Below are 22,852 nucleotides of genomic sequence, written 5' to 3'. Positions count from 1 at the left end.
AATCAAGCTTATTTTTAAAATGATTGTACCAGTTTATACTGCTACTGTCAGAAGGTGAGAGTTACTGTTACAGCTCTACATTCTCATCAACACAGATTAGCGTTAGTTTTTTTTGCCCATTCCCCGCACCCCTCCCATGCCAACCAAATCTGGTGGATGAGCAATGGTATCTCATTGTTATTTTAATTTGCATTTACCTAATGACTAATATGGCTGATCATTTTTCATGCATTTATTGCCCAGTTCGAAATCTTTTATAAAATGCATGTTAATGTCTTTTGCCCATTTAAAAAAATGTGGTAAAAAGTGTAACATGAGATCTATCTTCCTAACAAGTGTACAGTACGGCATTGTTAACTATAAGAACACTGTTCTATAGCAAATCTCTAGAATTTTACCTTGCATAACTGAAACTCTTTATCCACTGAACAGCAACTCCCCATTTTCCCTTCCCCCAGCCCCTGGCAGCAACCATTCTATTCTCTGTTTCTATGAGTTTGACTATTTTAGATACCTTATATAAGTGGAATTATACAGTATTTGTCCTTCCATGACTGGCTTACCTTACTTAGCATGATGTTCAAAATTCATCCATGTTATAGCATATGACAGGAGGTTATTCTTTTTAAAAGGTGAGTAATATTCCATTGCATGTGTGAAAGGAAAATATCTTGGGACCCCAAAATCAAAATCTGAGACACGTCTCCGTTAATTTAGGACGTTTATTTTGCCAAGGTTGAAGATGCTCCCATGACACAGCCTCAGGAAGTCCTGACGACATGTGTCCAAGGTGGTCGGGGCACAGCTGGGGTTTATACATTTTAGGGAGACATGAGACATCAATCAATACATGTAAGAAGTACATTGGTTCAGCCTGGAAAGGCTGGACAACTTGAAGCAAAGGCAGAAAGACTTGAAGCGGGGAGGGAGTTTCCAGGTCACAGATAGGTGAAACAAAAATGATTGCATTCTTTTGAGTTTCTGATTAGCCTTCTGGGTTCACATATGTGTATATCACATTTCCTTTTTTTTTTTTCTTTTTTTTGAGTCAGGGTCTCACTCTCTTGCCCAGGCTGGGGTGCAGTGGCAAGATCATGGCTCACTGCAGCCTGGATTGCCTGGATTCAAGTGGTCCCCCATCCTCAGCCTCCTGAGAAGTTGGTACTACAGGCACACCACCATGCCTGGCTCACTTTTATTTTTTATTTTTTGTAGAGATGAGGTCTTACTATGTTGCCCAGGCTGATCTCGAACTCCTGAGCTCAAGCAATTCTCTGACTTCAGCCTCCCAACGTGCTGGGATTACAGACATGAGCCACTGCATCGGGCCCATATTTTCTTTATCCATTCATCATTGATGGACATTTAGGTTGTTTCTGCCTTACAGTTATTGTGAATACTACTGCAATAAACATTTGAGTGTAAATACCTCCTAGAGATCCTGTCTTGAATTCTTTTGGGTAAATCCCGATAATTGTGATTGCTGAATCATAAGATAGTTTGCTTTTAATGAACCTCCATACTGTTTCCCAAAACAGCTGCACTATTTTATATTCCCACCAATGAAGCACAAGAGTTCTAATGTATCCACCTTCTCACCAACACCTGTTGTTATTTTTTATAATGGCCATTCTAATGGGTGTAAGGTGATATCATTGCAGGGTTTTATTATTATTATTATTATTATTCTTTCTTGTTTGTTCATTTTAGAGACAGAGTCTTACTCTTTTGCCCGAGCTGGAGTGAAGTGGTAATGATCATAGCTCACTGTAACCTCAAACTCCTGTGCTCAAGCGATCGTCTCTCCTTGGCTTCTGGAGTAGCTAGGACTATAGACAGGAACATGCCATCATGCCAGGCTAATTTTTATTTATTATTTTTTTTGTAGAAATGGGGTCTTGCTGTGTTGTCCAGGCTGGTCTTGAACTCCTGGACTCAAATGGTCCTCCCAGCTTGGCCTTCCGAGGTGTGAGCCTCTGCACCCAGCCACTAAGTGGATTTTGATAGGAATTGAATTGAATTTGTAGATTCCTTTGGGTAGTATGAACAGTTTAACAAAATTGTGTCTTCTGATTCATGAATATGGGATGTCTTTGCACTTATTTGTGTTGCCTTTAATTTCTTTTATCAATATATTATATATTCTATATATATTGAAGAGATTAAGGGACTTAAAATCATATATATATAATTTAGTTAATGGCCATAAATTTGAAGTGTCTATATATATATAAATCATATATACGTATAGTATATATAATTTATATATATCGTATATATGATTTATATACAGTGTATACATGATTTTAAATATATATACAGTGTATATATAGAGAATATATATGATTTGAAGTTCCTTAATCACTTCAGATTTATGGCCATTAACTTCAAGGGGGCATTAGCCCTGCCTGGTAGTACTCTCCTACTTCTCTGATTCATTTTCCTCCCCTTTTTAGGAGACTCTCACACCTTTCCTTTCTCCTACTTTCTTCAGGTCTCTTTTCAGATTACCCCTTGTAGAGAGGTCTTGCTTGAATGCCCTATAAGAAGCAGCATCAGGCTGGGTGCGGTGGCTCACGCCTGTAATCCCAATACTTTGGGAGGCAGAGGTGAGCAGATCACCTGAGGTCAGGAGTTCAAGACCAGCCTGGCCAACATGGCAAAACCCCAACTCTATCAAATAATACAAAAATTAGTTGAGCACAGTGGCACACACCTGTAATCCCAGCTACTTGGGAAGCTGAGGCAGGAGAATTGCTTGAATCCGGGAGGCAGAGATTGCAGTGAGCCGAGATCACGCCATTGCACTCCAGCCTGGGCAATGGAGAGAGACTCTGTCAAAAAAAAAAAAAAAAAAAAGAGAATCTCCATCCCCATAGTGAATTTTCATGATAATACTTATATCTACTTAAGATATTTTGCTTTTATTTGCTGATTAGCTCAGTGTCAGTCTTCCTGTACCAGGAACATAAGTTCAATAAAGAGCACAGATTTGTCTATTTTATTCATGGTTGAGAAAGTCATGCCCAGAGTGTAACGCTTTGACATGCTGAGTACTTTGAAGTAAAGGACAGTGGAAGAGCCTCAGAAGCAAAATCTCTTTCTGGCCTTTTCCTACCCTTCTTTCTTCCACTCCCCCTCTCCCACAAGGCAGGCCATAGAAACTAGAATTTCTCTTCCCCAAGATGGATCACAGAAATTAGAACCCCTCTCCTTCAAAGCCAGCCATAAAGCCTAGAAATATGACTGTAACTCCCTCTGCCTTCCTGTATAGGAGCTGGCCGTAAAGAGGTTCTCGGATCCACCTTGTCCGAGAGTAGGTCATGAGACCTCATTCCAGAAGGGGTCCTGCCCCACACCTGGGGGAAGGGAATGACACACAGAAGGAGGAAGAAGACCCTGAACAGACAGGCCTTGCTGGGTTTCCCACTCGTCTATTACCATTAGATCATTCACTTTTTGTCCAATCACATTTCTTCATGGTTGTCCGTTCTTCACCGAACCTAAGCATGGAAATGGACAGTTTTCCCTGAGTCTTTGAGTCTTTTTTATTTATTTATTTATTTATTTATTTATTCTTTTGAGACAGAGTCTCGCTCTGTCGCCCAGGCTGGAGTGCAGTGGCGCGATCTCGGCTCACTGCAACCTCTGCCTCCCGGGTTCACGCCATTCTCCTGCCTTAGCCTCCGGAGTAGCTGGGACTACAGGCGCCCGCCACCATGCCCGGCTAATTTTTTTTTGTATTTTTAGTAGAGGCGGGGTTTCACCATGTTAGCCAGTATGGTCTTGATCTCCTGACCTGGAGATCCGCCTATCTCGGCTTCCCAAAGTGCTGGGATTATAGGCGTGGGCCACCGTGCCCGGCGAGTCTTTATTTAGGCTTTCATGTCACATAAAACTTTGATGGTACAGTTTGGATCTGTGTCCCCCGCCCATATCTCATGTCTAACTGTAATCCCCAACGTTGGAGGTGGGGCCCGCTGGGAGGTGATTGGATCATGGGGGTGAATATCCCCTTTGGTACTACTCACTAATAGTGAGTGAGTTCTCGTGAGATCTCATTGTTTAAAAGTGTATAGCACCTATCCTGCCCACTGCCTCCTGCTTCAGCCATGTAAGATGTGTCTGCTTCCCCTTCACCTTCTGCCATGATTGTAAGTTTCCTGTGGCCTCCCCAGAAGCCAAGCAGATGCCACCATGCTTCCTGTACAGCCTGTGGAGCCACGAGCCAATTAAACCTCTTTTCTTTATACATTACCCAGTCGCGCGTATTTCTCTGTAGCAGTGTGAGAATGGCCTCATACATGGGATTAAATTTTAAATACATTTGTTATGCTTTTCTCTTTTTCCTTTTGTTACAGGAGTGTTGGCCATGACGGTTATGGTGGGTGAGGAAAGGTATCACGGCTTTCCACCCCTACAATCCCAAGTGTTTATAGAGTACCCGGTAAAAGAAAAAATACATGACAAATACTTAATTTTGGAAAACGTCACTGTAGATTTTGGATCAGATATGTGTTTCTGAAAAGTCTGTCTGCTACCAGCATGTTAGTGGGCTTCCAACTTATCATCATGAGTGAACATTTATGTTCCAAGATACATGCGGGTGCAGCTATTATTACTGTGAAGAGAAATGTGATGTGCCTCTCTTTCTGTACTCACCATATTGACAATCAGTAATGTGCCCGAGGGGGATATCTGTCTGTACAGGTTCTCATTATTGTTCCTATTTCAAATTACTGTTTCAGAAAATCATATTGCTTCTATGCATACTAATGGATCAAATGTTTGTTTCCTATCGAGTTAAGTTGCATGGAGGGCAGTGCCATAATAATGTCACAATTGATGGGGGTGATTGATTGTGGAATCTGCAGATGGCCAGGATCTCACTGCTGCTTGAGGATCCTGAGCAGGGCATTTCCACCTGGGAACAGAGCAATTGGGATAATGATTTAGATGTTGTTTTGAGTGAGTTGAACTGAATAAGGTAGGTGGTAGAGTGACGTGGTTGACAACTCCAATTGTTTGACACCTCCCTGCATCCATACCGATTAGGAGTACCTTATCTTGCTAACTCTGAGTTTGGCAAGATGACTTGCTTTGGTCAATGGTACAAGACCACACTTGATGCAAAAGGAGGTGTGAAAACAAGCATGTGTGTTTCCACGTCTGCTCTCTTGGACTCCCTCCTGTCATGAGAACATGCATGAACTGGCCTGTTGAAGGAATGTGGGAACCACATGGAGGAGAGCTGAGGCCATCCTAGACTAGCCAGCCCCCTACATACCTGTCAGGAACCTTGGAGGGCTGAGTGAGCCCAGCTGAGATTTGTCGACTCCAGCCTAGAACAGCAGAACCAGCTACGCAAGCAAACTGCGGACTGGTGAGGAATAATACATAGACGGTGGTTGTTTTAAGCCATGAAGGATTAGTTTGTTATGCTGTAATAGTGAACTGATCCATGGTACAAGCAGAAAACAATCTTTGCAACCTGCTGTGTGGATTCTTTATGGCTCTTGAAGAAAAATCTAAGTTTGGGGTAGGGAATAGGGGGATTTCCTGTTCACATTCATGTTCGCTTTCAAGTAATAGACCACCAGTTACTTTCAATCATAGGAACCATCTCTGTTCAGTAATTAAAATGTCAGCATAATAATCAAAATGTCAAACTTCATGAAGGTTGACATCTTCTCCTCTCTCCTGCTAGCTGCTTTAGGATTTGAGGGCTGAGGTGGGTGAGACAGATGTGTTTGCATTCTTTTTCATTTTTCTCTTTGCTGGGCCTCATGTCTCAGCTCATCAAGGAAGGGGATTGGGAGTTAAAAACAAAGACTTGCCTACGAGGCAGGTGCAGCTCTGTTCTCACACCAGAGCTTGTTGGTCCTGGTGGTTTTCTTTCTTTTTCTTTCCTTCCTTTCTTTCTTTCTTTCCTTTTTTCTTCCTTCCTTCCTTTCTTTCTTTCTTTCTTATCTCTTTCTCTCTCTCTCTCTCTCTTCTCTCTTTCTTTTTCTACGTTTTTTTTTTTTTTTTTCCAGACAGGGCCTTGCTCTGTGGCCCAGGCTGTAGTGCAGTGGTACAATCATAGCTTACTGCAGCCTCAACCTCCTGGACTTAAGCTATCCTCCCACCTCAGCCTCCCAAGTAGCTGGGACTACAGGCACTAACCACTATGCCTGGCTAATTTTTTATATTTTTTGTCAAGACGAGGGTTTCACCGTGTTGCCCAGGCTGGTGACAAACTCCTGAGCTCAAGCAATCCAGCCACCTTGGCCTCCCAGGTGCTGGGATTACAGGCGTGAGCCACTGCACCTGGTGACTTCTCAAGCCCAGCTCGCTTCCTCTTGAAATCCTCCTGTGTGCTTTTTAATCTTTCTTCCATCAGGAACCTCCAATCCACTCCCCATAAAGTGGGCAATGCCATTTATTTATTTATTTTTAAGACAGGTTCTTGCTCTGTCATCCAGGCTGAAGTGCAGTGGCATGATCATAGTTCACTGCAGTCTTGAACTGGGCTCAAGCAATCCTCCTGCCTCCTGAGTAGCTGAGACTACAGCTACATGCCACCACATCCAGCTGATTTTTTTCTTTTGTAGAGATAGGGTTCTCATTATGTTGCCCAGGCTGGTCTTGAACTCCTCTGCTCAAGCAATCTTCTCACCTTGACCTCCCAAAGTGCTGGGATTATAGGCGTGAGCCACCGTGCCTGGCCACCTTGTATTTTTTAAGATACACTTTCATATATAACATATGCAGAAATGTAATCAAGTCAAATCATAAACTTCGTGACACATTTTCGCAAGGTGAACACACGACACTGTATGGCCAGCCCCCAGCCCAAGAATGGGAGCACCGTGAGGGTTCCTGGCATAGACTTCATGGAGTGGCAGCCTTGACAGCCATTTTTAGACCTGACATAAGCTGTTTGAAATCCAGTTGAATCCTGTCATCCTTGTCTTCAGTGAGACTTCTCCTCTCTGTGTGGTGTTTGCAGTAGAGCCTGCTTGTTCCTCATCTCACTGATGCCAAATCCAGCTCATGCCACAGTTGCTGGCTGTGGAAAAAATCTAATGGTCAACACTGGAGTCATGTAAATGAGTTCCCTCTTTTATGTATGTTTTCTTTAAATGACTCAGATCCACAAGTCCCAAGGGAAAGCCTAAGGACTAGCACCCTGGGCCTTAATAAAGGCAGGTCCCACAGGCTCAACCACAGGCTGGCTGAGCTCCCTGCTGCCTCCAGTCTCCTCCTGGCCCTCCTAGTGATTCGGTGCCCCTAACCTCTCTGGGTCTGTGAGCAATAAACTTCTGCTTCTTGCATTTTCGTTTAACCAACACACCCAAACCTTATTCTCTCCCCCTCCCACCCCATCAGGGCTCTCCTAGACAGGCCCCAAGATCAAATAAGAAAGAAACTATAATAATACAAATCGCAACAGTCCCAGAAGTCCCTCCTCCTCTCTGCTATTACCCATCCACATCCCCTATCCTAACGTCTAACGCTACAGAGAAACAATGAAAATTGTTTTCTTTGGTAAACTTGAGCATTCAAGGACAGAATGCCCAGAATGACTTCTGCTAGCTCTTAGCTAATCAGTTTACCCCAAAACATGCAAACAAAGTTCACCGTTCCCACACTTACAGATCCTGTTGTTGCCTGTGTTGTGTGACTCAGTCTACCAACTGTCTACTTACTTATGAGCAAACACATGACATGCAAAGTCACCGAGCAGTGAGCAAAAGAATAAATATCTCTCTGACTCATTCTTCGACAAAGAACAACTCCTCCCAGATAGCTTGAGATAATATATTAAATGTAGTTGAAAAGGGCTCTTAAATATGATTACTTTTTTATCCATAAAGATGAGTAATTCTTAATGAATCTACAGACGTATAGCTCCTGTGGTTTTTAAAAAAATTTCCAAGCATTTGGGGAAATGTAATTCATTTCATAAGTAAATTTAATTCATTCCATATGTAAAGATACATGAAATTTAGTTCATTTCATATGTAATATGAGATCAATAAAATATTCTCTATTTTTTCCATGTATGCCGGAAATCATGTGAAGCACGAATTTTAAAATTCCTTTTAAATATTATAATCAGTTACATAAAAGTGGATTTTCTGTAACAATGATCTATTCCTAGTTTCAGCAGTTTTTAGGATTTTGCTACAAAAAGAGAACTAAAGAGTGATTCAAAGCAGGACATGGGCCTCTGCTGCAGACATTGTTGCATTCAAAATTCTCTCACTTTATGAAAATCAGGATAGTGAACCAAAGGTGTTTAATGGACCGGTGAATGAGTTTAACAGTGATATCATATTGATTTTTTTTCTGTTCCTCACTGCCTGAGGGGATCTATCTACAAATTCTATTTTGATTGAGGCACCACCAAGGGGAGGAAAAATATCACCACTGGCATTTTACTGCTTGTACCAGTTGGTATTCTTTGAACTTTTTCTTTCTCTGGAGCCTTAACTATTTCTTTACTCCCGAAAAGCATTCTCAAATTTCCTTTCTGCCATGTCTCAAAATAGAAATACTCGGACAGCCCCAAAAGAAAAGCAACAGAGGCAAAAATTATTCTCCAAATCAGTTTATATATTTTATCAAAACCACCTCCTTGAAATACATACAAACATAAAATAGACAATGCTACATCTATTATATAAATAACATCGTCTTTCATCAATAGAAAAACTGTAGTATTTAATATTTTTAAGAATGCAAGTCTATCAGTTTTCTTATTCTCTATTCAAATAAATAATCTCACACATTAGCATTGCTTTCTCTGAAATAAATATCTTCAGAGCTTTGGGGTACATCTGATATCTGAATCACAAATTGTTGTCCATCTTTTAGGGTTATGAGGGCTTCTTGTCCCATAGGAAGGCTGAGTTTAACTGCGCTTTTGGTGGTTTCATCTTCCAACAGCACGTGGATGAGCTGCGAGAGGGAAATGTTTAAAGGGAAAAGATAAAAAGAGACAGTTATACTATTCCTTGTTGCAGGAACTACCATTTGAATTCTTCTACCAAGCCCAAGGTCCCACCCTGGGATGTAAAGGAGAAGTTCATGCATTTATTCTTTTTTTTTTTTTGAGATGGAGTTTCACTCTTGTTGCCCAAGCTGGAGTGCAATGGCACCATCTCAGCTCACTGCAACCTCTGCCTCCCAGGTTCAAATGATTCTCCTGCCTCAGCCTCCCAAGTAGCTGAGATTACAGGCATGCACCACCATGCCCAGCTAATTTTGTATTTTTAGTAGAGACAGGGTTTCACTATGTTGGCCAGGCTGGTTTCGAACTCCTGACCTCAGGTGATCCACCTGCCTCAGCCTCCCAAAGTGCTGGGATTACAGGCATGAGCCACCGCGCCCAGCTCATGCATTTATTCTTACTAAGAGAACTCCTGATTTCTCAGGAAAACACTCAGGGTCCAGTGAGGACTCAGTGGGAGGCTTTGCAAGGCAGGGATGGTGCAGGGGCGGGGAGCTGATGGGCTCTCTTTAGGGAAAGGAAGAGGGCTTTGCAGTTTGTGAGAAATGTCCTCGTGAGAGCAAACCAACATTCTTCCTTAACAGACACTGGAGAAAGCAGATGAGTCGTGAAAGTTGGGAGGGAGCCTATGAAAGGCACCCACGGTCTCCATGTGGCTGCAGATCCCCCATCAATTTGGGGGTCTCAAGACGGGTACTAATCCCCGCATTCTCAACAAGTCTCTGGAGCTGACATAGTCGGTTCAAATTCCCACACAGGCTCTCCTTCCCCCATCCATCAGCAATCTGGTATTGGTGACTCAATTGGGAAGTAACAGATTCGAGAGATGGGGAGGTTCTAAGTTAGCTGAAGCTCTCCTCAGACACTTCACCTGACGAGCAAGTAAGTCTTCCTATCTGAGAATGGTGAATGTACCATCCCTCCCTTAGCTCCAGGAAACTTGGCCATGACTACTTTAAAACCAATAGAAATGTATTCACTTGGTCTGATTTCATGAATAAACCTCCTATAAGCTAGTATACTTTGACAGAGATGTGTGCACCATTAACTTCAAATGCAAGGTTCATGAAAGTATGTCTCACTCCTCCTCTAAATTCAACAAAAACCATCACCAACAATGAAAAGGCGTTTTTCTTCTTTTTCAAAAAATTGTTTTCACCTTTATCTTAGAGGTGAAGAGACACTTAAAAAATGTTGTTTTGCTCTGCTGTAATCCTGGAGTACATGACCTAAATTCGTTATTTGATATCAGTATAGTTTTTCACTTTATTCTTAAACATGCCTTGGCATCTGACTATTTTGAACGCCGCTAGAATGTAGAAGAGGGATAGATGGGTATGGCAATCCAGAATGCTGACTTTAGTTGTTACCGGAGGTGCAGGCCAGCGCTAAATTGTTCAGGGAATGAGGCTGCCACAGCTGTGCAGCTGAACAGGGTGTTAAATGGTGGCAGATGAATGCAGATGGGACACGCAGGGTGTGCTTTTTTGTTGATGATGAGTGCAAGTGCTGAATAATGGATGCAATGAAAATCAGATGAGCGTAACTTTTTGGTGTGATTGTTTAAGTCATTATAGCTAATTCAGCAGGCAGGAATGAACAGAAGCAGGTTTAATTAATCTCTAATGTGTATGACCTTGGATTACCTGACATTTGTCTGCTTGTATTGCTTTATTATGTAGTTCAATTAAGTGTTTAATATCTTCTCTATTGTTTCCACCCATTAAATATAGGTCAAACCTCATTGCAAGGACCTTCAGAGGAGCTAAGGGATTGGGCCAAGAGTGTTAAGAGAAAGTGCTCAGCTTAGGAGGCAGTGGTGGAGCAATAATAACGATGACCAGTGGTTACTGGGTACTTACTATATTCTAGGAAATAGCCTAAGCATTTTACAACAATTAACTCATTTAAACCTCATAATGGCCCTATAGAATTAGACATGAGTATCCCCATAAGTTAAGTAATTTGTCCAACGTTCTAGCTAACAAGGGGAAGAAGTAGAATTTGAACCCAGAAATGTACGTGCCAGGATTGCCCATATCAGACTTGAAGGTATTTTTAGTAATTAGTCCCAAGTGACCAATTATGGAATTAAAGCAGATGGCAGAAAACACTTTGGGGGAGAGAGAGAATGCTGAGAAGGACAGTCTTGGAAGGATCTGTGGAGGTGTAATTTCCTGTTCTTCCACTGATTAGTGAGGTGACCTTGGGAAAATTACCCAACCCCTTCAAGATCCTCAGTTATGCCAGCTGTAAAATAGGGTTGATGATAACACCTATTTCACTGAGATGAAAAGATGCATTTAAACGTTCAGCTACAGAAGACTGTCAGCGTCTGCTCTTCACGCCTTCTAACTGTGCCTGAAGAGGTAAAAGCTTACTCCTGGTTACCTTGCTGACTAATATATACACATTTACTGTATAAATGTGTATATAATTTGACCAACATTCTCCGCTTGGCTGAACTTTATTCTGGCTCCTGAACCTTCTCCTTTACCCACTTTCTTGTAAAATCCAGTTTTAGCAAGAACCCTGCTGAGTCACTTTAGCAAGAATGCCCCATCTCCATATGTGATCAGTTTCCTCATCCTCTGCCAGCCTCCAGGTGACGTCTGGTCACCCCAGCTGGCTGGACTTCTACAAGAATCCTCTTAGGTGGGTTTAGCCAGAATCCCCCTTACCTCTGACATTTCTTCTTAGTAAGTTCCCATCCACTGACCCCCCACCCGGCTCCTAGGCTATAAATTCCGCTCCCGCCACCCTGTCCCTGCTGTACTCAGAGTTAAGCCCAATCTCCCTCCCCGGCTGCAAAAGCCCTGTGGAGATGGTACTGAATGAAGCCTTCCTTACAGATAAAGCCTCCCTTACGGTGCTTTAACAAGTGTCACTGCAAGATGTTTTTGTTTTTCCTTTAACAAGTTGTCATGCTACACGCTGACCTCTTGCTCCAGCTGGTGAGCGCAAAGAATTTGCTTTCACTTGGAGCTGAACACTGCAGCCCAGCATGAATGCTGGCCCTGCTAGGGCTCCACAGAATGCTCCAGAGTACACTCAGGCGCTTTCCACTGGTGGCCCTTGGAGGGCTCTGCCACAGGTACAGCAGGAGGGAGAGCCATTCTCCTAGGCATAGCTTAGCCAAGCCATTGCCTCTTCAGAACTAACTGGGCCTTCTTTCTGCCAACTGTCTAGAAACACCTGCTTCATGAAAGCGCCTTAGCTGCTGCCAGCTAAGGAGGCCCAGCTCTCATTAGCACCCCCAAGTTGGGGTCAGTGTTTCACTGCTGCATGCTTCATCAACCATGTCTGCTCTTTTCACATGTACACTCGTGGAGGAGGTGAGTTTCTCATTTACAGACACACATTGGAATCTACCTCACAGAGAGCACTGAATGCAGCTGGATATGTGACTTACTATCTCAAAGTGAGAAAGAAAGACCAAATACAGATAGAGAACTGGTAAACCTGAGAGATGCATTGAGATGCATTTCCCTGGCTCCTGTTTTTTTTTTTTTTTTTTTTTTTTTTTTTGGTCTAGGGAGGTGTCTTGTCCAAGCATTGCTCAATAACAGGTGTGCAGGATCTCTGCAATCGGAGAACTCGGAATGAGAGTTTGCTCAAGAAGGAAAGGGCCCTGGAAGCTTCCTATTATTCTGCGGACTCTAAGGCATGAAGAGTTTTAGGCTGTGACTCATTGCCACGGCCAAGACCACTATTAACCTGCTTCGGGGTGAATGATTGCACCTACTTCAATTTCCTACTAAGCACAACTCATCTGTGTGAGAGGGGGAACTTGTGGGCACAAAAAGAAGATGAATAGCGGCTAAACATCAAACATGTGCAGAGAAATTAGCCCTAAGACAATTGCTGTCAGTTTTTTTTTAACCAGCCCACTCCCCACTCATCAATGGAGGCATTTCAGTTGTTCCTCCATCAGTCCAGCTCTGCTTCATGGTACTGACGTCCATGTCCGACCTCTACAACCTGTGTCCTGCACTCCTCAGGGCATAAAACAACATCCTGTCTAGGGTTGTAGGTGAAGAATGGACTTGAGATCAGGCAGGCTGGGGCTCCAATCTCTGTTCCACTATTTCCTCGCATTTCCTTGCTGTGTGACTTTGTGCAAGTCACTCAGCTTCTGTGAGCCTCAGTTTCCTCATCCATCAAATGACAATGACAAGAACAAATATTCTACAGGATGGCATGGCTTCGAGATAACATACATAAGGGCTATATAGTAGGTGCTAGGTAAATAGTAACTCTAATTTTTGTATCTTTCAACAGGTATCCCAATGTAATCTTTTCAAAATCCTCTGTTCAGACTATTTGACGTTTCCTGTCTTTGAACACTAGGGGAATTTTCAGTGCATGCCACTCAGATGTCAGTGGTGTGCTATTGCTGAGTTAGTCTCACCAGGCCAGGCACACTCTGGGAAGGCAAGAAATACCCAGGCCATCAGATGGTCCACACTTCTAATCATGCCAGGCATCTATCAATGTCCCACAAACTTGAGCCGACCAGTAATCAACAGACAGTGAATTAAACTCATCCCCAGCAAAATCGCCTAGGGTAAAGATGATTGTAGAATCCTTTATCATTGTTTGGACAAAGTGATCTTGAGGGTTTTCCTAATCACCTATGGCTCTTATTCCCCTTGAAACAGCTGTGTGGAAGGGGGTCCTGGTGTCCCTACCTTATCGCCCGTGGCAGTGTCCACCAAGAAGCCCAGGATCCTGAGGACCATGTTGCTCACACCCACGGGATATCGGCCGTGGCCCATGTGTGTCAGCATCACCCCCAGTGGCTCCACGCTGGGGCTGGCACACGCCTGCGACAGTGAGGAATTCAGAGGGTGGGAAAGTGCCTGATCTGGCTGGCTGAGAGTCGGGTCATCTGGTAGCATTTCCTTGACATTCCCCATGTCCTCCTCCTCCTCTTCCTCCTCTAGGCATGACTGAAGTATATGAATCACATATTCCAAAAGCAGCAAGTGAAACAGATGCCAGGAGCCTACATTTAGATAATAACCAAAAATGAATACATTTGATCGACAGACAATAAACAAATCACTGTGAAACTAACAACTTTTCTGGGGCTAACACCTGTGTAAGTGAGCCTCGTTCCAATAGCTTACCCAGAAGAGGACTGGGTGGGCCTCTTACATAGCATCCATCAGTAGAAAACCCCTGGCAGGGCAGCTTTTGGACAGAAAGGACCAAGAGCTAAACAGCCTAAGCCATGAAAAGGAAATTAAAATCCATCTGGTGTGAGATGGGAGGAAAGCAAACCCTACAGGGAACTGGGTGCTGCTCCCAGAGCTGGAGAGGGTACCCCTCAACCTCACTGTGCCCCATGTATGATCCACAGGAATGTCCAGAAGGGGTGGGAGGAAATGGGGGCAGCGTGCAGAGGGAGCCCTGCTGCTGTTTCATGGTGTTTGAAACGTAGCGCGTTACCCCTCTTGCAGACCCTGTGGCTGCAGCTTTTTGTGTGGGAAGTGGGTAAGGAGGCCAGCTGGCTTTCCACCTGTGACAGGTGTCTTCTCAGGTGCGCCTGCAAGTGCTGTCATCAGAGAGGCAGGAGGGTATGTGACTTAGCTGAATGTTCCAAATCCCAAGGACTTTGCGCTCCCAGAAAGGAAAACAATCATTAATGTTTGCTTGAGAAACAGAGGGGGAAATCTGGCCTATTGCAATCGTTAAAAGATAAGTATTAAATAAAGGTAAAACCATGACTCTTATACAGATATAAAATGGACATATCAGGCACAGTGGCTCACACCTGTAATCCCAGCACTTTTGGAGGCCGAGGCGGGCAGATCTCAAGGCCAGGAGATCGAGACCATCCCGGCTAACAAGGCGAAACCTCGTCTCCACTAAAAAATACAAAAAATTAGCCGGGCAGGGTGGCACGTGCCTGTAGTCCCAGCTACTCGGGAGACTGAGGCAGGAGAATCACTTGAACCCAGGAGGCAGAGGTTGCAGTGAGCCGAGATCGCACCATTGCATTCCAGCCTGGGTGACAGAGCCTGGGTGACAGAGCGAGACTCCATCTCAAGAAGAAAAAAGAGAAAAGGACATATCAAAGGTTTTATTTAACTCACTAATTAAATGATGTATTACATCTTATCGCTACATCAGTAAGATGTTGTCACTGGTTCAAAAGAGAATTCAAAGTACTAACTATATACTATAGACAGAAAAGAATGCTGACAGTGACAAATAGATGCAAAAGGGATCTGTCCTCAAGGCAGCATCAATCACAACCACCTGACACAACTAGTTTGTATTTCTGTGGATGAGGGTCATCTGCATTGTAGGTTTGCTGCAACATACAGAGCTGTAAAAATAACTCAAAGACAATGGAATGTAGAGATAACCCAGAAGGCTGTGCCAACCTTTTGTCCATTTCAAAGCCTTTTGTCCATTTCAAGTAATCTTTTCATCCATTTCAAAAGCCCTTCACAGTTTTTTCCCTGAGTAGTGTTCTATTCCTCCACGGATCTGGGTGAGAGATCACTGTCCCTGTGGAAGGCATGACCTTGCCTGAAGTGAGCCTGACAACATCGTCTGGCTTATTTAACCTTGGAAAATCATAGTCCAAGTCTTGAAACCATTGTTCAAACTACTGGTGTGAATACATTGATTTCATGTGGAGGTACAGAGAAGGTAGACTGGGAAAAGTAACAAATACAGACTAGATTTCTTTTCCTTTTTTGACACAGAGTCTGGCTCTGCTACCCAGGCTGGAGTGCAGTGGCCCAATCTCAGCTCATTGCAACCTCTGCCTCCCTGGTTCAAGCAATCCTCCCACCTCAGCCTCCCAAGTAGCTGGGACTACTGGGCCACCACACCTGGCTAATTTTTGTATTTGTATTTTATTTTTTTTGTAGTGACAGGGATTGACCATATTGCCCAGGCTGGTCTTAAACTCCCAGGCTCAAGAGATCTGCGTGCCTCAGTCTCCTAAAGTGCTTGGATTACAGGTGTGAGACACCATACCCGGCTCAGGGCTAGATTTCTTCCCATGATGCATGTGAACTCTGCTCTCTCTCTGCTCTGGAAGAGCAGGAGCATAAAGCAGAGTCAGTCTGGACTTCAGTGAAGGGAAAAGTCCCACTATAAGTGAGTGTCACCTATATGGCAGCTGATAGCAGCAGCCCTCAGGAGCTCCAGGGTGTCTGCAAAGCTGGTCTAACAGGGCTTGCTTTCTCTTCCTTCTTGCTGTGAGAGCATCTGGCAGCTCTCTGTGCAGGGATCACTTGCCATAACCACTGTGCAAACTCATAGGAGTGGAGACTTTATCTTTTCACTGCTGTATGCCCAGTGCCCAGGAAGGTGCCTGGGAAGCATGAAATACCTTTTGAAGGAACGATCCAGTCCATGAAGCTGGTGGGCTGAGTGGTGAACTTCCCTTCCTATAATCCTTTTTGTTTTTTTTTTTTCTTTTTGAGGTGGAGTTTCGCTCTTGTCACCCAGGCTGGAGTGCAACGGTGCGATCTCAGCTCACCGCAACTTCTGCCTCCCAGGTTCAAGTGATTCTCCTGCCTCAAGCTCCCGAGTTGCTGGGATTACAAGCGTCCACCACCACGCCCGGCTAATTTTTGTATTTTTAGTAGAGACAGGGTTTCACCATGTTGGTCAGGCTGGTCTCGAACTCCTGACCTCAGGTGATCCACCTGCCCCAACCTTCCAAAGTGCTGGGATTACAGGTGTGAGCCATAGCACCCAACCCCTACAACCCTTTTTATAAGGCAATTGCATCAAAGATGTGACCTTCCCCAACAGAGGAAGACCAGGGATTTGACCAGGAAGTTTGCAAAATGAACATTACTTCACTCTCTCTACCATCTGCAGACAATGGCAACTTAATCATTATTCCTGAGAGTTAAGTATGAGTGCTTCAAAGAATCCATTTTGTGCTCCATCTCAATTGTCTCTCTCGGTGCTTTTCTCTAAATGTCACAAAGCTCATAATTCAAGAACAAGGAGAGGCTTCCTGTGTGTCTAACGATGATGAAACAGGAAGGAAAAGCATGGTCCATCTGTTTGACAGACTATCACACTGACACGAAAAATAAAAATTACTATCGTGTTGTATGGTTTGCTGCATCTATGTTATATTTTACATAAAAAGGTTAAAAGAAGATGGCTGGATTCTACATAGCAATACACAAAATACTTATGCCATAATGACATTTTTAAAAGGTAGAATACAAAATATTTTCTTATTTTCTGACTTACCAAAACTATCTCCGTGGCAGAGGGTCATGGCTTTGCTCACAGCAGTGAGAAGAAGATTCCATCTCAGCTGGAAGCTGGCGGCCAATTTGATAAACTCTTCTTTGCTTCTGCTTGGCTGTGAAGTTTTTGTGAGAAAAAAGGCTGCAGTTTGTGATAAAATCCAGAAGCAGAGTATGTTTTCAAATGCACACATTGTCATGCACACACCATTTTTAAAGAGCCAGAGAAGAGGAAGATGAAATGACGGGCCAATGTCTGCTCTTTCTCTGTCTTCCATGGAGATGGTTCCAGAGCAGAGCCCTTTGAAGTTGGTGGAGAGAAGGAGGGAGGTAGGAAATTGGCTTACTTTTTCTCTTAAAATAAAAAAAGAGCAATTTTTTTTTGAGACATGGTCTTCCTGTTCCCCAGGCTGGAGTGCAGTGGCATGATCTTGGCCCACTGCAGACTCGAACTCCTGGGCTTAAGGGATCCTCCCACCTCAGCCTCCTCAGTAGCTGGGACTACAGGCATGCACCACTGCACATGACTAATTTAATTTTTGGGGGGAGGGTGGGTAGAGATAAGGGTCTCACTGTGTTGCTCAAGCTGGCCTTAACTTCTAGGCTCAGGTGATCCTCCTGCCTCGGCCTCCCAGAGGCACTGGGATTAGAGGCATAAGCCACCATGCCCAGCACCACACAGTTTTTCAAAAGAGGTCACTTATGATGTGTGACACAGAAACACCGTAGGGACAGCCTCTTTGAAGTCCACTTGGGAATGGCCATCAAGAGGGGCAGGGGCTGTTTTATTCCTGCACTTCTGCATGTCAAATCTGTTTGTGGAAAAGCGGCACAGCATCCCACAATAACGAAAAGCAGTGGTGCCTATTTGGAAAAGCTGGTCGTCATGCTTGTTGTGTAAGCAAGCTCCAAACTGGAAAGTCCCAGCTCCTGCACCCAGTGGAACCAAGGTCATCTGACAGCCTCACTGGCACTAAACTGTGTACCAATAAGATGCTGCTGCATGCAGACTAAGAGATTCCCTCTACCCAGACAGAGAGCAGCCTTGGACCACACTTGAAGCCATCTGTAAGCCATGAGTCATGGATTTCAAATGCATCTGTTGATATGCATGCTCCAAGCCTCGTCTCATCCTCAGTCACATGCCTGTGGACCCACCACAGCTCCACCACATGTCTTTGAGGAAGAAATAGAGAGCCTGGCTATAAACAAAGAATGCCCTTTCTTGTCATTGCTTCTTTTCCCTTCTGCCCCAGCGAAACCCTTGGCACACCAGAAGGTGGCCCTGAGCTTCAGGGGACGTGAGATCCTTTCAGTAGCATCCTCCTCCTCAGTGCTCCTCACCATCTGAGATGGACTCTTGGGAGGAGCCCTTCCCATCGGTGTTCAGCAGAGGGTTTTATGTTGAAGGGACAATGAGAGTACAAAAGCACAGGGATCCTGCTGGGCGTAGTGGCTCACGCCTATAATCCCAGCACTTTGAGAGGCAGAGGCAGGTGGATCATTTGAGGTCAGGAGTTTGAGACCAGCCTGGCCAATATGGCAGAACCCCGTCTCTACTAAAAATACAAAAATTAGCCGGGCGGGGTGGCGCACACCTGTAATCCCAGCTACTCCGGAGGCTGAGGCAGGAGAATCGCTTGAACCTGGGAGGCGGAGGTTGCAGTGAGCTGAGATTGCACCACTGCTCTCCAGGCTGGGTGACAGAGCAAGACTCCATCTCAATTAAAAAAAAAAAAAAAACAACCCACAGGGATACTTCCTAAAAGCATCGGGGGATGCAGCTCTGAGTGACCAGGGCTCTCTCTGCACAAATGTTTGAAAGTCAGCATAAACACCATTGAGCGTTCTTCCCGTCACGTCCACAGTGTGGCACTTCATGTCCCCCAACATAGAAGCTCCTCCAGGGCCCGAACTGCCCTCTGCTCACTGACTGCCAGATGCTAACTGAAGCCATGGGGCATCTCTGACAAGCCCAAGGGTGTGCATCTTAACAGTCTGAGCATTTGATTGACAATAATCTGGTTTTGTAAAGATCAGCCAAGCTATTTTACAAAAACAAGACCTTCAAAGGCACACAGTTACAAAAACACCATTTTTCTAATGTGCCTCCTTTGTGAAGGCTGAAGGCACAATGATGGAGACTTGGGAAACACATAGCCCTCTGGTTTACAATGTAGGACGGCAGGGTTGGCAGTGATGATCTCAGTGGGTTCATCGGATTAAAGCTGGAGGCTCAGTTCTGGTTTCCACTTAAGGAACAGACAATGGACAGCTCCTGTCTGTGAGGATGTATAATATAAGCCTTTGGCTAGCAAATGAATAAATGTCTCAGTAGCCATCCAGCTCTGGACATGGTCACTGCTGTTAAAAATAAGCTTTGCCTAAGATCAACCGGAGGAATAAAAACCATACAGAATCTGGGATAATTATTTTCAAGAAGCATATGAGACCAGGCACCTGCCAAGGGTTGGAACTGGCTTTCCAGCTCCTTCCTGAGGATTTTTCTGGTTCATACCTAGGAGGTCGAAAATCCCAAAGTCCCTTGCAGTCTTCTTGGTCTCAGTGATTATTTCTCCTCTTTCTTCTCAACTGAGAGTTCAGGGATACAGACAAGGCCAGGCAGGTGGCACAAGGGAGTGGCCGCAACATGGCCAGAAGCTTAAAGAGAAAGCTCAGAGCCACGCTCCCAGCCCCAGGCCCTCGGAGTCTTTGTTCTCTCCACCAGTGTGGACTGCTCCTTCCTTCCTAGGTAAACTCACTCCTGCTCTTGAATGCCCGATCCCCCTCTCTCAGCTTATTTTAATCCTACACATGCTTCGTATCCCAGTTTTAAGTCCCACCTTCTCTTCGAAGCCTTTCCCAACCACTTCAGCCTTGGCAAGCACAAAATCTCAAGAGATGGGGCCCGGGCTGCCTCATTTCCCTCTAGGTGTTTTTGTTTGTTTGTTTGTTTGTTTGTTTTTTGAGACAGAGTCTTGCTCTGCCGCCCAGGCTGGAGTGCAGTGGTGTGATCTCAGCTCACTGCAACCTCCAGTTCCCAGGTTCAAGTGATTCTCGTGCCTCAGCCTCCCGAGTAGCTGGGATTACAGGCGCATGACACCACGCCCAGCTAATTTTTTTGTATTTTTTTAGCAGAGACGGGGTTTCACTGTGTTAGCCAGAATGATCTCCATCTCCTGACCTTGTGATCTGCCTGCCTCGGCCACCCAAAGTGCTGGGATTACAGGCGTGAGCCACCATGCCCGGCCAGACGGAGTCTTTTGTTGCCCAGGCCGGAGTGCAGTGGCTCTCAGCTCACTGCAAACTCCGCCTCCCGGGTTCAAGCGATTCTCCTGCCTCAGCCTCCTGAGCAGCTGGGATTACAGGTGCGTGCCACCATGCCCAGCTAATTTTTGTATTTTTAGGAGAGAGAGGGTTTCACTGTGTTGGCCAGGCTGGTCTTGAACTCCTGACCTCACGTGATCTTCCCACCTTGGCCTCCCAAAGTGCTGGGATTACAGGTGTGAGCCACCGTGCCCGGCCTCCCTGTAGGTTTTAACCCGCAGCCCCTAGCTCTCCCCACCTGCCCTGGGCCCATGGAGTGAAGGACCGTGACCTCTCTCAAGGCATTCTCAGCTCTTCACTGCCCCCATGGAGGATGATGAAAATCAAGCCCAGGATCCCACTGAAGCAACTCCCAAGAGTCACGATGGTCGGAAGGATCAAACCTGTCCATATCCACAACGAAACCATCTTTGGGCTTTTGAAATCAAGCCAGACATTTTACTGGAACATGTCTGCAAAACATGGGCTGTTCTCCCCCTGAAACAGACAAAACCCCTCCTCCTTTTCCACACTCCCTTTGCTGCAATACACACCTGCACACACAGTCACCCACACCAACTTACACACATGCTCACACACACTGCACACACATGCTCACCTGTACACACACTCATCCATGCATGCTCAAACACCCACACACATACTGCACACGCTCATGCACACCCACTCACCTGTACACCATGCTCACCACACCCACATACACACATGCTCACACACACCCTGACACACATGCTCACCACAGGCTCACCCCTCCACACACACTCCCACACACCCAAACATATGCACACACTCACACACACACACACACACACACACACTTGTGTGATGTGCTCCCCCAGACCCCCATTCTCCACCTGCTACAGAGTTCGAGGCCATCCCCTGCCCTCACACCCAGGCCAGCTTTGACACATTTCCGACCAGAGCCTAAGAAGCCTCTTTCCCATCCCTTAGGCAATGGGCACTCATTTATCTAGAATGGTCAACACACTTTGTTTTTTTTTTTTTTTTAAGTCACAGCTTCCTACCTGGAACACAAATGCTTGCAGATGTGAAGACAGACAGCTGAGGAATACCCTGAGATCTGTTGATGTTCCCAGCAAAGAAATTAAGTTTCTTAAACCTGCAAAGACACAAAATAAACAAACTAAAGATTGCATGCAGCAGAGCAGAATTTCTCTTAGGTGTTTGTGTACTGGGTAACCTGGGAACATCACTGAACAATAGCTCGAAGGGACTCCCCAGGGCCTCACGCTCATTGTGAACACAGAGGATGTCCTGAGGCTGGCTTTGTCACCTCTGCGGTCATCTATTCAGAATTACATGGACATACCTGTTGTGAGCCACCTCTGCCACTTGTTGAAACAGAAATATTTTGAAACCATAACTACACCTTGCAATTATCCAGACCTTGTCTTCAGATGAGCTCATTGCACGATACAGACATGACCTCACCTATCCTTGCCATCTTCATAAAAGGGCTGGTTTATTAGTGTCATTGAAGTGATGGCAGACATACATCAAAGCTGCTGAGAGAGGGTGAGCGCCTTGCCTGCGGTTATGCACTCAGTTAGGTGGAGCCTGGTGTGACGTCAGGTTCTGGATCCTCCACCTGCACAGGTAGCACTGACAGGGAAAGAACAGCCTTTGGCCTTCCCAGCTTTTTGAGTGCTTCTGCATACCAAGCAGAGTTTGGAAAACTGAGTCGGTTGCAGTGGCCCCCCTGACGCTTGGTGGAGGTACGCTTGGACTTGGAAGTGGAAGCATTTGTCTGCAGGTATCAGCAGTGGCTGACAGTCTGCTACCTCCCTGCAGAACTCTGCATCTTCCTGTTGGGACTCACGAAGATGCCAGTAGGAGCACAGGAGCCCTGGCCAGACCAGTGGGCAGTCTCGAACGCACCTGGGCGTGGGGGGGTCTCATGCCTTCCTGGGACTCCCTGTGATCCAGCTGGGGGTAAGAGGGGGTTTTGGTTAGCCAGCACATTGGGAAGGGGACCTTTTGGGTTCCGACTAATCAGAACTGCAGAATTACTAATCAGAATTAGTAATCCTACTAATAGCTCTGAAGCCTGCCAGATTAAGTGTTAACCTTTTAGTTGCTGGATTGGTGAGAAAAAAAAAAAAGTGCCCTGTGGGAGGATCTGGAATTGGGGTCAGCCAGGGGACACTATCAAGGAACAGGACAGTGGAGGGGAGCAGAGGTCATTCACCAACAACTAGGGATATATTTTAGTATTTTAATAACTGGCACAACCCTACCAAGGCCAGCCCTACTGCAAGGTGAAAGA

General features: G+C 45.1%; 2 protein-coding genes across 3 annotated transcripts in view; both read right to left on the bottom strand.

The window, feature by feature from the left end:
• LOC112131959 (uncharacterized) overlaps positions 1-3,048 on the bottom strand; it is a 55,141-nt gene extending 52,093 nt beyond the window's left edge. Inside the window, exon 1 of the mRNA XM_063713812.1 lies at positions 2,962-3,048. Coding sequence (XP_063569882.1) covers positions 2,962-3,048 — 87 coding nt within the window. The remainder of the gene's footprint in view (positions 1-2,961) is intronic.
• A 5,532-nt stretch (positions 3,049-8,580) lies between these two features.
• RFX8 (regulatory factor X8) overlaps positions 8,581-22,852 on the bottom strand; it is a 76,104-nt gene continuing 61,832 nt past the window's right edge. For both annotated transcript variants that reach the window (XM_054547420.2, XM_054547419.2), the window contains 4 exons: positions 21,591-21,685; positions 17,240-17,354; positions 13,690-14,006; positions 8,581-8,946 (listed from right to left, as the gene is read on the bottom strand). In XM_054547420.2, coding sequence (XP_054403395.1) covers positions 8,770-8,946; positions 13,690-14,006; positions 17,240-17,354; positions 21,591-21,685 — 704 coding nt within the window. In that variant the 3' untranslated portion in view covers positions 8,581-8,769. The remainder of the gene's footprint in view (positions 8,947-13,689; positions 14,007-17,239; positions 17,355-21,590; positions 21,686-22,852) is intronic.

This window comes from Pongo abelii, chromosome 12, assembly GCF_028885655.2.
Source record: "Pongo abelii isolate AG06213 chromosome 12, NHGRI_mPonAbe1-v2.0_pri, whole genome shotgun sequence".
Lineage (NCBI taxonomy): Eukaryota > Metazoa > Chordata > Mammalia > Primates > Hominidae > Pongo > Pongo abelii.
This window is presented reverse-complemented; position numbering and strand designations above follow the sequence as displayed.